Here is a 16182-nt window from a genome sequence, read left to right as displayed (position 1 = left end):
TGGTCTGAGTCATTTAATGTTTAATATTTGGTTATACCAAGTCCCAATCTGACATCCTTTTCCCTGAAAATACACACTTCTAGTAAATTAAAGTTAATTATAATTATTATTAATATTAAATCAGACAGAAAATAATCCACCATTCTTTTAGGAATAAAATTGTCAATAAAGTAGGCTCTTTGAACTTTATAAAAAAAAGCCTTTGAGTTTCATTTTGTCTCATTTTGATAGTTTTTTATTGGAAGCTATTATTTCTTGGTAAAACTTTAACCATAAAACTTCCACAGTAAATTACTTGTATTAAGACAGCTATTATTTGAACCACACGTTTGCTAATTTGTTTGAAGTTCTTAGTTCTTATGAAAGTTTGTTTTTCTTGATTGTTACTGTTGCAAAATTAAGATGAAAGTCCTCCATTGAAAAAACTACTGTCTCATTGTATATTATGCTAATAGAAATGTCGTATATCTAAACAGCATCACTGTTAACAGATATTGCATTCCCAATGCTGTGGAGGACACCACCAATGACAGAGTCCTCAGACTGAACCTTAACGCCCATCCACTCAGTTATATCAATGATCAGGACATGGGCACCACATGGCTGTCTAAGATCATGACTACACAGGAGCTGGATGAAGGAGTCACTATTACAGTGGATTTGGCAAATGGACAATACCAGGTAATGCATCTAAAACAAGCCATGTGAAGCCAAGCAGACACGCATATCATTTTACAAGGACAGAAGGAGGTGCGATGAAATAGACTAAGCTTGGTGTTTTATCTACTCTCAACAAAAATATAAACGCAACACTTTTGTTTTTGCTCCCATTTTTTATGAAATGAACTCAAAGATCTAAACCTTTTTCCACATACACAATATCACCATTTCTCTCAAATATTATTCACAAATCTGTCTAAATCTGTGATAGTGAGCACTTCTCCTTTGCTGAGATAATCCATCCTACCTCACAGGTGTGCCATATCAAGATGCTGATTAGACACCATGATTAGTGCACAGGTGTGCCTTAGACTGCCCACAATAAAAGGCCACTTTGAAAGGTGCAGTTTTGTTTTATTGGGGGGAGGGGTCCACTCCTCTTCAATGGCTGTGTGAAGTTGCTGGATATTGGTGGGAACTGGTACACGCTGTCGTATACGCCGATCCAGAGCATCCCAAACATGCTCAATGGGTGACATGTCCGGTGAGTATGCTGGCCGTGCAAGAACTGGGACGTTTTCAGCTTCCAAGAATTGTGTAGAGATCCTTGCAACATAGTGAACATGGTGTCTAATCAGCATCTTGATATGGCACACCTGTGAGGTGAGATGGGTTATCTCAGCAAAGGAGAAGTGCTCACTATCACAGATTTAGACAGATTTGTGAACAATATTTGAGAGAAATGGTGATATTGTGTATGTGGAAAAAGTTTTAGATCTTTGAGTTCATCTCATAAAAAATGGGAACAAAAACAAATGTTGCGTTTTTACTTTTGTTGAGTGTATATGTGGAGCTTTGTTTGACAAATACATGACATGATCAACATATTGGAAACGGTACAATTATGCTGTTGAAATATCAAGGATTCGGGGTGAACACTTGACTAAATTTTGTCATTGTGCAATATATAATTGAAATGTCACATTCTTAACATTACACCATATATCTGCTAGCACTTGTGTGTGCTGCAGAGAGTTCTTTCTAAGCACTTCAGTGAAAGACATACAATGGAGCAGAGAGAGAGAGAGAGAGAGAGAGAGAAAGGGGGGACTGCTGAATTTGAGTGTTGTATTCACAGAGGCTGTCGAAAGACTCATCCCTCTTCTCTCTGTAGTGTGTATGTGAGCGTGGGCAGGATTTTTGGAGCTGTCCTGATGTGGTCGCTCAACTCAAGTCCCCAGATAAAAGACACTTTCTGAAGTTCGGGGTGTTTGCGTTAGTGTGTATGTGAGGGTTTACGCGGTAGTGGTGGCTTAATGCACTTCCTGCTGTGTAACCCAGAGTCCCAGCCCCCACTGTAGCACCAGATAACACTAAGACACACACACCTACACACAGGCAGACACATGGTTTATATGTGATAGGAAACTGCTTCTGTGTGTCTTTGTAAATATGTGATGTGTGATGGCTAAAACATACCACTCCTTTTTCTTGATGTTGTGTTCCCTGTTCATCGATTCTTATTGTAAGCTTCCAGACAAAAATTCTAATTATGGCCTTAACACAAGCAGGATGTAATAGAGACAAATGAGTTATTCTGTCCAGCTCTATCATTCATGACAGTTAGCAGTCACTTCTTTTAGTTTGGTGACTCTTTCACTCCCATTTAGCGGGAGAAGGATGCTGTTTCATCTGCAGTCTCCTAACAGGAGTGATGTTGTACACTGTCAAGCCAGAATTACACACAGCCAATCCCCAGATTAAAATGATGTGCTAGAAACTCCAGACTGCAAATCAGTGTCCACACCAGCGACACACACATACTCAAAAGCTATTCACACAAGACCTGTTTTCAGTTGAATTGCATTGTACAGATGCACCAGATTTGCAAATCAGTTTCTGTTATTCCTTGTACTTCCCTCTCCTGCAGGTATTCTATGTTATAGTTCAGTTTGGCGGCCTCATGCCTGAGTCAGTTCTGATCCAGAGACGGAAGCTTGACCCCACAGAGCCTGAGAGTGGCACCACCACAAAACAGCCGTGGTTGGACTGGCAGTATATGGCCAGAAACTGCAATGTGTTTGAAATGCAGAACAATGGACAGTTACAAAGACCAAACTCCATCAACTGTCTACAGCTGCCCAGGTAGGTGTGAACGTGTGAAAAGAAAAATCTGTACTGTCGACTATAGTGGCTATAAATAGTACTCCCCCCCCCATGAAAGTCTCTTTCATGTCAAAGTAAAAACAGATTTCTACAAAGAAATGCAAATTGATTAAAGATAGAAAACATAAAATAAGTGACTGCATAAGCATTGATTAGTATTTAATGCGGGTGAATACTTTTAAAGGCACATAATATTGACTAATTGCAGAAAAGCCCTGTATTTACTGATTTGCTGAAGCACTTATGAAGATTCAGTTACTTCCAAATTGAATTTGCATTTTACTATTTTATCAGCCTGAAAAAGGTAGCAGTTTGATTGTCCTATTTTAAATGCCTCTTTAATCAATATGTGGAAAAAATGGCAATAAAGTCATTCAGTTTGGGGCATTCTCCACGTGGTCCTGCAGTATACTATTGGGTGATCATGGTCTCTCCAGTGCAGAGGAGATGACACAAAAAATGTTGGCAACTCTAAACAAGTAAATCAACACACACATACATTATATGTACGTTTATACATGCATATGCACAACACACACAACAGTCAGAAGAAATGAAAGGAAAGCAGACACATACCCTTCATAGAGGTAATACACATAAGCACACACTCACACCCACTGGCACCCTCACTGTTCCTAGATTTATAAAGCTAACCACCTACAGCGCTGCTTTGGCACATGACCGGTAACAGGCTCTCAGTTGGCACTAGATACACAACCGGACTTGGAACATAGTCTAACATACACACACAATCTCACACACTAAATCTTGGCATAGCTGCTTGCATCAAGGGCTCGGTTGGCACTAGATGGAAGGTGGTATGAATAGATCACAGATTATGTAGTCATTGCTTATTTTTCACTTGACTGACAAATGATATCACATACAACCTTTCCTGGCACACTTTGACATATTAGTTAAATTGGCATGAGCGCAATGGAGCCACACATTGGTAGCACATTAACACATGTAGTGGTTGATAATTATATCAAAAAAGAATGTTTTATTTGATCATGCTAAACTTAGGTGTTTTATCTTGCTTGATTTACTTAATCCTGCAAGAGACGTTGCCTCCTCTGAGCCCAGCCGAGTGTTTGGAAAGATAAATTTGGGCAAGCCTCAGTCATTTCAGGTTTTCATGTTTGCATCTTGTCTACATGTGGAGATGAACAGGCAATTTTGTGAGGCAATAACAATGAGAAGACTTACCCTCATAAACATAAGGCAAGAGGGAATTTTTTAATGAAAGGTTCACATTTTACGCGTTTATTATTTCCTTTGTAAAGACATGTTTTGTTTTTTTTCAAAGTTATAGCAGTAATATACACTGATCAGCCTCAGCACTAAAGTCATTTGCCTAAAATTGTGTAGGCTTGCCTTGTGTAGCCAAAACAACTCTGACCTGTCGAGGCATGGACACAGGAACTCTGGGGGTGCACTGTGGTGTTTGGCATCAGGATATTGGCAGCAGATCTTTTAGGTTCTGTTGGTTTAGTGCGCAGCCTCCATAGATCGGTTGCATCCCGCAGATGCCATATCAGATTGTAATCTGTGGAATTTGGAGGCCAGGTCAATGACTTTGGCTTTTTGTCGTGTTCCTTAAGGCCGTACCTGAACAGTTTATGTCATGTGACTGATTGCATTGTCCTACTTTGGGAGGCTGATGCTGTCGAGGAGTACCGAAACTGTGGGGGGTTAGCTTGGTCTGGACTCAGTGTTTAGGTTGGTGGTACACATCAAAGCAATATGCATATGAATGTCAAGACCCATGGTTTCCCAACAGAATACTGCATTGTAACGAGATGATCAACGTTTTTTATTTCACCTGTCAGTGACTTGAGTGTTTGGGCTTCTCATGCATATTTGGTGATTTTAATTTAGCATTTGTAGTGATGCTACTAATTCACATGCTATTCAAAAACACTACATTCCTGCACTGGAACCAAATGTTTGTCACACTAAATTGATCTGGTTTGCATGATCTTTCCTTGTTTTTTTGTCATGGCTGTAGAATGAGCAGAATACATAAGCAAGTAAATATACTTTTTTTTTTTTTCCAGGGGAAAATTTCTGGCACATTCTTTAATACTACACTGCTCACACTTATACAGATCTAACCAAGTTGCCATTCTTAAAAAATTCGGCAACTAGTTAATCATAAATAACAGACTATTTTAGGAAGCAGTTTTCTATATTTGGTGACAGATTTTAAAGAAAACACCCTTTTATGTTTTAAATTAAACCATTAAACAGTGACCCTGAGTGCCACATATTCATGAATGCTTCATTTTATTCCCAAAATGGATAGTTAGGATTATTTGCTTTGTTTACAGAGTTTGTATTTAGCATCACTTTTATGGCAGTACCTGTTCTGACTTGCACCCACCTGCATGTGTTCATAGCTGCAGGTTTGCTAAGTGGACATAGGCTATACACACACGCACATAATGTTTGAAACAATGTGTGGAACATAGTGTACGCTATTGCATGTTTATACTATGGCATATATATACACACACACACACGCTCACACAAGGGAAGTGGCCTAAATAAGTCTTTCAGCATTACCTAAAGACAAAGTAGAAGAGACCACTAAAGGAAGAGGAAGCAAGACAGAAATAGTAGTTGTTTTTGTCTTTTCCTTGACATTTGTATTGTGTATTCATTGTGGTACTGTAGAATAAGGCCTGTCGGATACTGAATTTTAAACATATAACATAAACAACAGCCTTTTTTTCAAACAGGAGACATTTGTTCCCAATACTTGGGAGTAGTGACGTCGTGTCACATGACTACCAGCACGTACATCGTGGCTGTTTGGGCACCCTGCCTCCGTCAGAATCTGCCAATCTCCCCAAGCAGTAGAAAAATGGTTCCAAGTAATTAAAGAAACAACCCAGTGTAAATATGTGCCACCTGTACAAGGCAAAAGCTGGCATGTTCCACTGTGACAAGTCTGGTACCACTATAGTTGTGTGAGCATATCTACAAGTACAGTTGCACAAACCATGACAGATGAGAGCTGCTCCCCCAAGTGTTGTGGCGTTATTTTTACCAAGGGATCTATTATAATAACTGTTTACAAACTGTTTTACTATATTTACTAAGTCAACTCAATCTGTCCACAGGATGCAATTACAAGCTTCTTGTAGTTCAAAGCCACTTTTCTGTATGTGTTTTGGAATAATCTTTGTTCTTGCAATGTTTTGACACTAATTTCTTAAACCTTTCTTGTAAATATTACAGTTTAAAGTAATATTCAGGTGATGATTCTTGATGGCTTCATCACTTTGGTTGGCTTCTTTCACATTGTCACATTGTTCTCACATTTTTATTTGATTTTTTTTCTTTGCATAATACTGATGATAAGTGACAGAGTTGTGATCATATGAAATTAACTTACCAGTGTTGTCTGGAGGATGAGCTGCTAAACAGTAACAGTGTGCTTCATAGCATGACATGCAAAAAGGTTTTTTCAGAGACAAAATGCTTAAAAGTAAGAATAATACAAACTGTGTTTCTAGCAAGTTTTGTTAATTGAGGTTCTATGTAGTCAAATACAGTAGGCATTTCAGTTTATCGAATTGTCAGAAATAACAGGAAAATGTGTAGATTTCTGTTAAATATGACAACACAGACCTTTTGCCTTTACTGTACGCAGATAAATCATACTTACTGTTGTGTGTAGTCATCCCCAGAAGGCCTGGAAAAATCCTGCTGCTTTGAGGTTAAGTTTTTTCTTAAAATAAATTTTCAAATATGTATTTTTTTTCTCCTAATTTAGTCTCATGTTTTTGTTTCCTGTGTACCAGCGATGTGTCCTTTTCTGGAGGTAACATCACATTCAGCCTGCTGACTGCACAGCCAGTCAGGAGGCCGGGTTATAATGACTTCTACAACACCCCGGCCCTGCAGGAGATGGTACAAGCTGCCCAGGTCAGAATACATATGAGTGGACAATACCACACCACAGCTAGTGGGGTCAACCAGCGACACAGATACTTTGCCATCAACGAGATCACCATCAGTGGCAGGTGAAAAGTTTTATTTATCCTGAGATTTACAGTCTTTATGTGTGTTTCTGAAAGTTTTTGATGAAGTTTGAGCTCTGGTAGAAGTGATCATTTGGATCTCTATGGTAGAGAAAAAGCCCCTCAAACATATGGTATTTATGGTATTCATGATATTTTGGCATCGCACTAAATTCAAGTACCCTGACACATTCCTGTGCTAACAGTTTTTCAAATTCATAAGAAGTACACTTCTAATTTTGTTTGATAATGTCTGTCCCTGTCACATATTTTGTGTAAGTGGCATAACTGGTTGAAAGAAAAAAAATTGACTATCTATTCAGTGTTGATTTGTATGAAAAAAAGAGGGCGAGCTTATCGAGAAAAATGTTTTGACACAGAGCGCTGAGTTTCAGGAGAGCTTTCTGAGAGTAATTGTGAACACATCTCTTCATTAGACTGACAGAGTGACTGTTTTTTATGACTGTGATAATTATAGGATTATGCAGGAGGCAATCATCTCTAACTCTTTCTCTCCCTCCCCCTCCCTCTAAGCTGTTTTAATTAGTAGCTTGTTACAGTGAAGTAGGAGAAACAGAGATTTAGAGCTGCTGAAATCTCATCTGTGCATTCTTCATCCCTCCCTGTCTCTCCCTTCTCTTTCATTCTTTTGCCATCTCTCTATCTCTCTTCTATCTTCATTCTTTATAAACCATGTAAATACACATGTTGGGAAGAGAAAGTACAGTTCGAATTTTAATATGTGTCCTTTGTGTATGTCAGCTCTCGTGAGCATTGCTTGTCCTAACAAATTCCCTCTTACATTACTACAAGATATTGTAACACAGTTACAAGATTTAAATATAGCGATGTAACAGTCTGACCAATAAGTATTAATGTTAGAGATTGAAAAAATATAATAAGCCCATAATAATATAGTTTTTTGTTTGTTTCTTTTAAACATAGAACATAAACATTTTTAGACAGATCTGTTAAGGCTTTTTTTATGACTGTAATACCTCTTAAACAGCAAACATGTCTTGCGTTTGGCATGGATTTAGCTCTACAATGTTTTCTTTAATTACATTACACATATAGGGAGATCATAATGATGCCACAAAAAAATATAGCATTAAAATTAGTGTGTCATCGGCTGTAAGGCTATTGGATTTAATGCATTTATTTTTTTACTACTTATTTGATATCAGAAAACCGAAAGCATTTGAGTGAGTATCTAAAGACAGCAGTGGATAACTGATTAGATGATTTGCTATATGTACAAAACACTAAAAGGAAACAAGAGGCCAGATGCAGACCTCTAATGTAAGTTCATTCAGGCCAAACAGCACTCCTGAATTTCTCCTCAATTCAGTCTCATCTTGGCATAAGAGGGAGAAAAGTAATTGTTTACTATAATTTCTTTTTCTATTGAGCAGGCCCTGCTCATGCACTGTAGTTTCTTTTTTGCAGGACAGACACATGTCGTTACAGTTGTTTTACCAAATTTCTGAAATGCTAACCCACACACCCATCGCTGTGCAATATTGGACATTATTGCCTTTGTGATATAATACCGTAAATTACAAAAATTGGCATTATTTCTCTACATAATGCCAGTACTTTTTGACTTTGTGACATTTACCTGATTGGCAATGTTCTTGCTTTGATATATAAGTAGGATAAGTTACAAAATAGCAGTTATTTGTCACTGTTTTAGTTTTATTTCAGTGAACCATTGCTCAGATTTAAAGGGCAGTGAAGCAAAGATGTGTAGGCTTTTACAAATCAGAAATACTGCACAAAAGGATTTTTAATTTGATTAGAAATAGAGAAAATGTTCAATGCGTATATGCTCCATATTTGATTAATTTAGCCTGCCTGTAACAGAAAGTGGCATAAAGAGATCAAGAGGTGAAAAGAGACACAGAGGAAAGAATGAAAGAGAGAAAGCAACTGAATATCTGAATGAATAATTAAATGACTGTCGTGTGTGTGTGTGTGTGTGTGTGTGTGTGTGTGTGTGTGTGTGTGTGTGTGTGTGTGTGTGTGTGTGTGTGTGTGTGTGTGTGTGTGTGTGTGTGTGTGTGTGTGTGTGTGTGGAAGGGGAGAGAGAGAGAGAGAGAGAGAGACAGGGCTGTCTGCTACCTGTTATGTTGCTCTGATAATTCTCAGGATGACATTTATAAATGTTGAATGGGAACTTTCCAGTGCCACTAGTGCTCTTCCATGGCTGAGAGATGAAGAGGGTCTCGACATAAACTTTGAGGGCGAGCTTTCATCACGATTGTTTCCTTTATGTTTGCACAATAATGCTTGTTTTTTTCCTTCTAATAAGAAATTAAATGTGGACATTTTCAAGCCCTCTCACTGTGTATGTTTGTATTCTCATTCTTTCTTCTTGTTTCTGTCATCTGGGCAGATGTGAGTGTCACGGACATGCAGACCACTGTGATACCAGTGTGACACCGTACCGCTGTCTGTGTCTGCCAGAAAGCCACACAAAGGGTAACAATGTAAGTAACAAACACGTGGTCACAAAAGCAAAACAAAAAATGTCAACCTTTTTTGTCAAGGGTGGTAGTAGTGAATCACACACACCCTTTGTTCATGTTTTATAGATCATATGTTACAAAGTTAGAGGTTCACATGGAAAATTTCCACCTGTTTAGACTTGTTACACCAGTTTTGCCATCATAGCAGATGGCTATGCTATTCCCACTTATCAGTATCTATATTAGATCCAGATACACGCCACATATCAGGTTTAAGAATATAAACACACACTCAGCACAGAGGAATCCCCCAGGGGAAAATCTCCTCATGGTCTTAATTAAGCACTTTCCTTCTTAACGACAAGAGGACTTCTTTAATAAATTACACAAACACACACAGGCACACACACAAAGACACGTATTGTACAACACTCCTCTCTGTCTGTCTTTCAGTGAATTTTTTTTTTTGTTATTCTCTCCACTAGAAGATCATTGTATTCTTCATTTGCTCCAAATTGCGTTATGCTGAATTAACCATTTTTGGGACACATGATGTGTACTAGCAGAGCTTGGCAGCTGTTTGTTTTTAACCATTTCGGTTAACGTTCAGCTATCACTGAAGAGCAACTGATTTCATTTTCAGATGTAGAATTAGACTATGACTGGACAACAGCAAGGATAGTAAGACAAGAACAGAGGGAGCAGATGGGATTCATAAGTTAATATTCATGTCTGAAATTGAATTTAAATTTCTTTTTTATGTCTTCTCTTCTAGTAGTAGTTTGGAATAATATCACTCAGGCATTCATTCAGTTCATTTAAAAGGTTTTCATTTTTACAAACATCGTGGATGCTTAGCAAGACTGTATTAAATTAAATCCACTAAAACACACTGTACTGCAGTGCCACTCAAAATGAAAGTTTGTTGTCCTTCTTCACAAATGATAAATTATTAGAGAAAAAAGCCTTGGATTGAGTTGAAGTCTTCATCAATTAGTGTATCCTACATTATCCAGCTCTTACAGCATAATATTGCCATATTCCTTTGGGAAAGTTTCTTCTCTAAAATGTATTTATTGTGTCCATTTCTGGTCATAGTGACCTCTTAGCCTTTTCTTTTCATTCAGCCCCAGTTAAATCAATGATATCGCGGTGACTTTACACCAGAATAACTATAGACTAGAATGACTAGTCTGACCACCTTTTGATGACACTTACTTGCAAAAACGTAAATACAGCTGCCAGGTAATAGTCGGCATCACTGTAACAAAAGCTTCCAGTTGGTCAGCAGTGAAACGTTCAGTATGACTGCTTCACCTCACTGTAGCACAGGACAGCCTGCATTATTAACTACTTATGTATCATTCATACACCAGTGTCTCTGCATTAGTGTGTTTGTGTGTGCGTGTGTGTGTGTGCGCATCTGTGTGTATCCGAGTACATCAGTGATAACACACAGTTGTCAACTAGCAGCTGTTCAATTGCATTTCTTGCTTTACTCTCAAACTCAAATAACAAACATCCTCCTACGCATATACTCAAATTTAATAGTGTTTGTCTTACATGAACCTTAAAAGTTATCATAGAATGTGCTTGCACATGCTCGCACACACAAAACAATTATTGACATTATTGTGAGATGAATGGCATCATCCAGACTGGTGCAGAAAAAAATCCGTCTTCGTCTTTTTTCTTCTTTTCACTCTTTCTATTTCTCTTTTTATATACACCACATTCCTTTTTTCGTCTCTCTGGATCCCTGTCCCACCTCCATCCTCTTCTCTTTGTTGATCACTCTCTCTCCCTCATACTCTGTCTTTTTCTCTCGGGTCTCAGTTTAAATAATGTCTCAAATCGACTAGAACAATGACATTCCCTCAGCATGCATCTCTAATCAGCTCTCTTTCTTTCTCTGTTTGTCTTCCGCTTCATTTCACTCAGCCGTTTTCTCTACTCCCCCTCACTCTTTATTGCCTCACTTTCTAAGTATTTAATTCATTCCTGTTTGACTCTGTTTTTCATGTTTCATTTTCTATTTCCTCCATTTTTCTTACTGTCTCTTGTCCATCCATGCTCCCAAGCTGTTTCTTTCCTGCTCTCGCATACATACGTTAGTTCTTTTGTGTTCAGGACATGCAATGGAAATAAGCAATATGGATGTATTTTATGTAGATTAATCTCAACAGGAGCTACACTTCTGTGAAATACACTAGTGTGTAACATGTGCATGTGTCTACTCGGAGCTCGTTGTGTGTGCACTTTTCTCAGAAACCTGTCCATGTCGTCTCTCTGAGTGAATATTCAGGACCTTTCTTCTGTCTCTGTAATATTGGAGCATAAAAGGCTGTGGGGAATATTAGCGTTTAATATTGCATGCGTTCTGTTGACTTGGATCGGCCTAGCACCATGACGGATGTTGTACTAATCTGCAGAATTTCCACAGTGACATTAAAGTGACAGAAATGCTCAGACATGTGTCAAGATGATCAACAGGGGCCTTGGAAGACACACACTTAAACTCTCTCTCTCTCACCCACACACTTAAACACACATGTGCACAAACGGACCCACACACACTCTCCCACTTTCTCACTCTGTCTTTTGATTCTTTCTTATGTGCACTCTGTGTCAGACTTGATCTCTCATTCTGTCACTCTGTCTCTGCGCGTCTCTCCACAACTGATGGATTCCGTCATGTCTGAAAGCTATATCATATACTGTATTGTACATCACATCACACAATCTATTTTCAGTTGTACAATGTTTATGTCATTTATTGGTTCAGAATGGAATATTTTAAGATTTAAGGTTTTCCAATATTAGTATTGCACAAGTACAAATATGTGATTTTGGTAAGATGTGAAAAGGCTCTACGCCACCTATATTTTAACTTTGTTTTATGTGTCAGTTACAGTCAGACCTGACTGAGGACTTTAGAGCAATAAACAAAGTGTGCACCTGTTTGTGTGTGTGTGTGTGTGCTTTTAAGTTTTGCAAGAGTTAAAGAAAAGGTGAAATGTCCTTCCAACTGTGAATGTTTTAACTTCCTAAATTTAGGTTTTAAAGACTTGGTGAATGAATGGACCATCCTTAAGTGTTGACCAACACCATACGAACTGTAAAACCTTTTGCTTGATGTTTATATATTGTTTATAGATTCTGAAATGGACACTGTGCGTATTTTCCTGTCTTGTGTACATCTATGTGTGTGATAGATATTGATGGCTGGTGACATTAACCCTTAGAAGGCCATGTTTCTGGACAAGTACATATACTAAAACCACCTAATCCATAAAAATATCGATCAAGTCTTGCGAGGTCGCATTGTCGTAGACGTTCGCCATATTGAATTTCGGCCGGTACGCGGCCCCGATAAGAGCTTCGTAATTGCGGCTTCGTTATAATGACTCATACGGCTTTATCGTTTGAAATAAGCAAATTTGGGGCCAATGTTTATATCTTACCATTGGTCGACTTAAACATACAGGTGTGTGCATATTTTCTGTTAATTAGCAATCATAAACAAGTCACAGGTGTTGAGCCGAGAATGTTCGGTTTCGGCTGTGTGTACAAGTAAGCGGGAACGAGTATACTCGGTCTCGTCTTTTTAAGGGTTAAGTGGCGTCGTCCAGGATCTCTGTTGCTCAAGTCTGCCTTAGCAGCAGATTTCCACCTGTGCCGGGGTTGACCGGGTTAACTTTAGATACACACAACATGGATGTGTACACACAGAATGCTCACACGTACACAAACCAGTGCCACGACCTTTCCAGTGAGAGCGTGAAATTGGTCATGGCATTTAGGATAAGATGAGTTGTCCCAGCAGATTTACACACACACACACACACACACACACACACACACACACACACACACACACACACACACACACACACACACACACACACACACACACACACACACACACACAGAGATGCTGTCATGACAGGCCATCTGAATGTCCACATATCCATTAGAGTAGTCTCCTCACTCAGCAGGTTTTGTCGAAACATTCAGAGTGAAAATAAGATGTTATCCTTTCCTCTGCTTCACAGTCCAAAACACACAGTTATCACACTCACACACATACTCACAGCCTTCACTGACATTTTTTTTTTTTTTACAAATCAAACCTGACATAACAAGGATGGAGAGAAAAAAAAACAAATCACTCACAGCATGTTTCACTATACATTGTAATGAATTTCAAGCATCAAACTGTACTGGATTTTTGAGGCTGATGCTGATTTTAAGTGTAAGAAATTCTGATATTCATATATCCTATGATATTGCTTATACATATGTTAGACTTCCATTGAAAAGGGAATATAATAGGATGATAGTTCTTCACTTTTCTATCCATGTTATACACAAACTTAGCAACCTACCTTGAAGACAAAGCTTGACTCCATCCCATCAGCTAAGCTATGTACTCTGCTACATGTGCTGTAGTGCTGAGAGAGTATTACAAACAATAGACTGATGCCACCAATTGCAAATGACCCTGAGCATATTTTTCTACATTATGTTCGATGGGGAAAAAGGGGTCTCAAATTGGTGGATACTGGACAACATACACTGATTTACCCATATATTTGCAAGTGACAATATCAAGCAATAATCTCAGCCAACCAATATTTCAGTCGGCTCTAACGGCTTTAATAGTTTCTCATCTTGCCACCATTCTTTATTTGCTTAATCAGGACAATGTGCCATGAAATGTTTAATGTCTTATAGGTCTATTTCCAAAGTTCTGTACATAAGTACTGTGAGAAGTGCTTTGGCATCAACGAAATAAAGTGAATGTTCTCTTGTTTTTAGTTATAATATTACAGTGGACGGACCATTAGCAGAAGATAAAAGCAATAGAATTAAAGCCACATAAGCTCAATCTTCCTTATGTGCTCTTCTTTTCTGCTGCTGGTACAGTGTGCAGATGATGGAGCGCCATCAAAACCTTTTGTATGAGGAAGAGAATGAACGTGTGCGCTCTTCTTTTAACTCCCAAACACTGGTCCCTCAACTAATTAGCAGGCTGGGAGAGAGGGAAGGTAACGCAATGTTGAATGAAAAGAAAAGGGAAGAAAGAAAAAAACCCTCTCCCTTTCATTTAGTATGGTAATATTTCCCGCTCACATACTCACTGTGGCTATGAGAACAAGCAGTTGGGGGACGGCAGAGACGGGGGGGAAGCAAGTGAGGAAGGATGGAGATGGGAAGCTATGAGAGACGTACAGAGTGATTTGTTTTTCAGAAAGAGGGGAGATAGAAGGAGGAGATGGAAGGGTGGAAAGATGGAGGAGACAGTGAGGAGTGGGAGGAGGAATGTAAAGAGAGACATAGAGGAGTGGAAAACTCCTACATCCCATCCCACTCCTAGACTCATCCCCAGCGGATGAGACGAAGAGTGATGTGTAGTGAGAGCTTTCTGTTCAAAGTGCAGCAAGAAAAGTACCTTTGATATGTGAAACGGTTTGGGGCACAGAGCTGCAGATAGACCGGCAGGCAAGCAAAGACAGATGGGCAGTAGAGGAAAAAAGAAGCATGGACAAACACAGGAGGTTGCTGTAGGTATGACAACAGATAGACTTGAGGCCAAACAGCATGGCAGACAGACTGACAGAACAAACAGGAACATGCAAACAGCTCAAGACTCTTGGTGAATTACATGTCCCATGGCACTCTCCTGTGCGTGTGCATCTGCATAGGTCTTTATAAACTTGTTTCTTTTTGTCTCCTGTGTTTGTGTCTTTTAATATGTGTGTATGCAACATGTCTCCAGAGAGTCTCCTGCTGCTTCATTAGATCCTGTTAATAATCAGATAGCAGTGAGCAGCACTCTGAATGCTGTACTCACACACAAAAGCACTCACACACACAGATATACAAATATGCAAACGTATAGATCGTGTCTGGACTGCCTAACTCAGGGGTGTCAAACTCAGTTCCTGGAGGGCCACTATCCTGCATGTTTTAGATGTTTCCCTCTTCCAACACACCTGATTCAAATGATCAGCTTATCATCAAGCTCAGCAGAAGCCTGACAACGAGCCTGATCATTTGAATCAGGTGTGTTGGAAGAGGGAAACATCTAAAACATGCAGGATAGTGGCCCTCCAGGAATGGATTTCGACACCCCTGGCCTAACAATTACTACTTTTAAATGTATTTATGATGATGTTAAAAACTAACACTTTAAAGGAATCTTGCAAAGTTTTTCAGTACATGGCTCAGGCATGGCTCGGTGGGTAGAGTGGCCGTCTTGTAACTGGAAGGTTGCCAGTTTGATCCTCGGCCCGTCAGCCTCATGTCGAGGTGTCCCTGAGCAAGACACTGAACCCCTAATTGCTCCTGATGGGTCGTGGTTAGCGCCTTGCATGGCAGCTTCCGCCATCAGTGTGTGTGAATGGGTGAATGTGACGTATCATGTAAAGCGCTTTGGATAAAAGCGCTATATAAATACAACCATTTACCAATTACTAGTAACACCATAGAGTTCTGTTTTGATGAGCAGATTCCAATCTTGGATTTATTTAGGAAGAACCTGCGACCACATGAGTGATACACATTTTTAGCATTGATTTTTTTTTTTCACGATCCCTTTGTTTTTTCACTTTCATTATTTCATTTTCTGCCCCGCATCATCCTCACACACTTGTGGCTTGTTTGCTGTGAGCATTGCTTGTCTTTCTATCCATCCCGTCCTACTCTTTAAAACACATCTTTCTCGCTTTTCTGCATTTTTGCCTACTTCCACTCCCTTCTCTCTCAGATACAAAATCGGAATCCCTTCCCCCTGTTTCCATCTACACTCTCCCCCTCCCCCTCTCTTCCCCCTGCCTCCCCTCCTTCCT

At 39.2% G+C, this 16182-nt stretch overlaps 1 protein-coding gene across 1 annotated transcript in view; it reads left to right on the top strand.

Moving 5' to 3' along the window:
• Positions 1 to 16182, top strand: part of ush2a (Usher syndrome 2A (autosomal recessive, mild)) — a 215554-nt gene that overhangs the window by 29194 nt on the left and 170178 nt on the right. Inside the window, exons 9-12 of the mRNA XM_051939571.1 lie at positions 492 to 681; positions 2591 to 2805; positions 6639 to 6860; positions 9256 to 9349. Of these exons, the coding sequence (XP_051795531.1) occupies positions 492 to 681; positions 2591 to 2805; positions 6639 to 6860; positions 9256 to 9349 (721 nt within the window). The remainder of the gene's footprint in view (positions 1 to 491; positions 682 to 2590; positions 2806 to 6638; positions 6861 to 9255; positions 9350 to 16182) is intronic.

Source organism: Acanthochromis polyacanthus, chromosome 2, assembly GCF_021347895.1.
Source record: "Acanthochromis polyacanthus isolate Apoly-LR-REF ecotype Palm Island chromosome 2, KAUST_Apoly_ChrSc, whole genome shotgun sequence".
NCBI classification, from domain to species: Eukaryota; Metazoa; Chordata; class Actinopteri; family Pomacentridae; genus Acanthochromis; species Acanthochromis polyacanthus.
The sequence above is the reverse complement of the archived record's forward strand: the minus strand, read 5'-3'. Positions and strand labels throughout refer to the sequence as shown.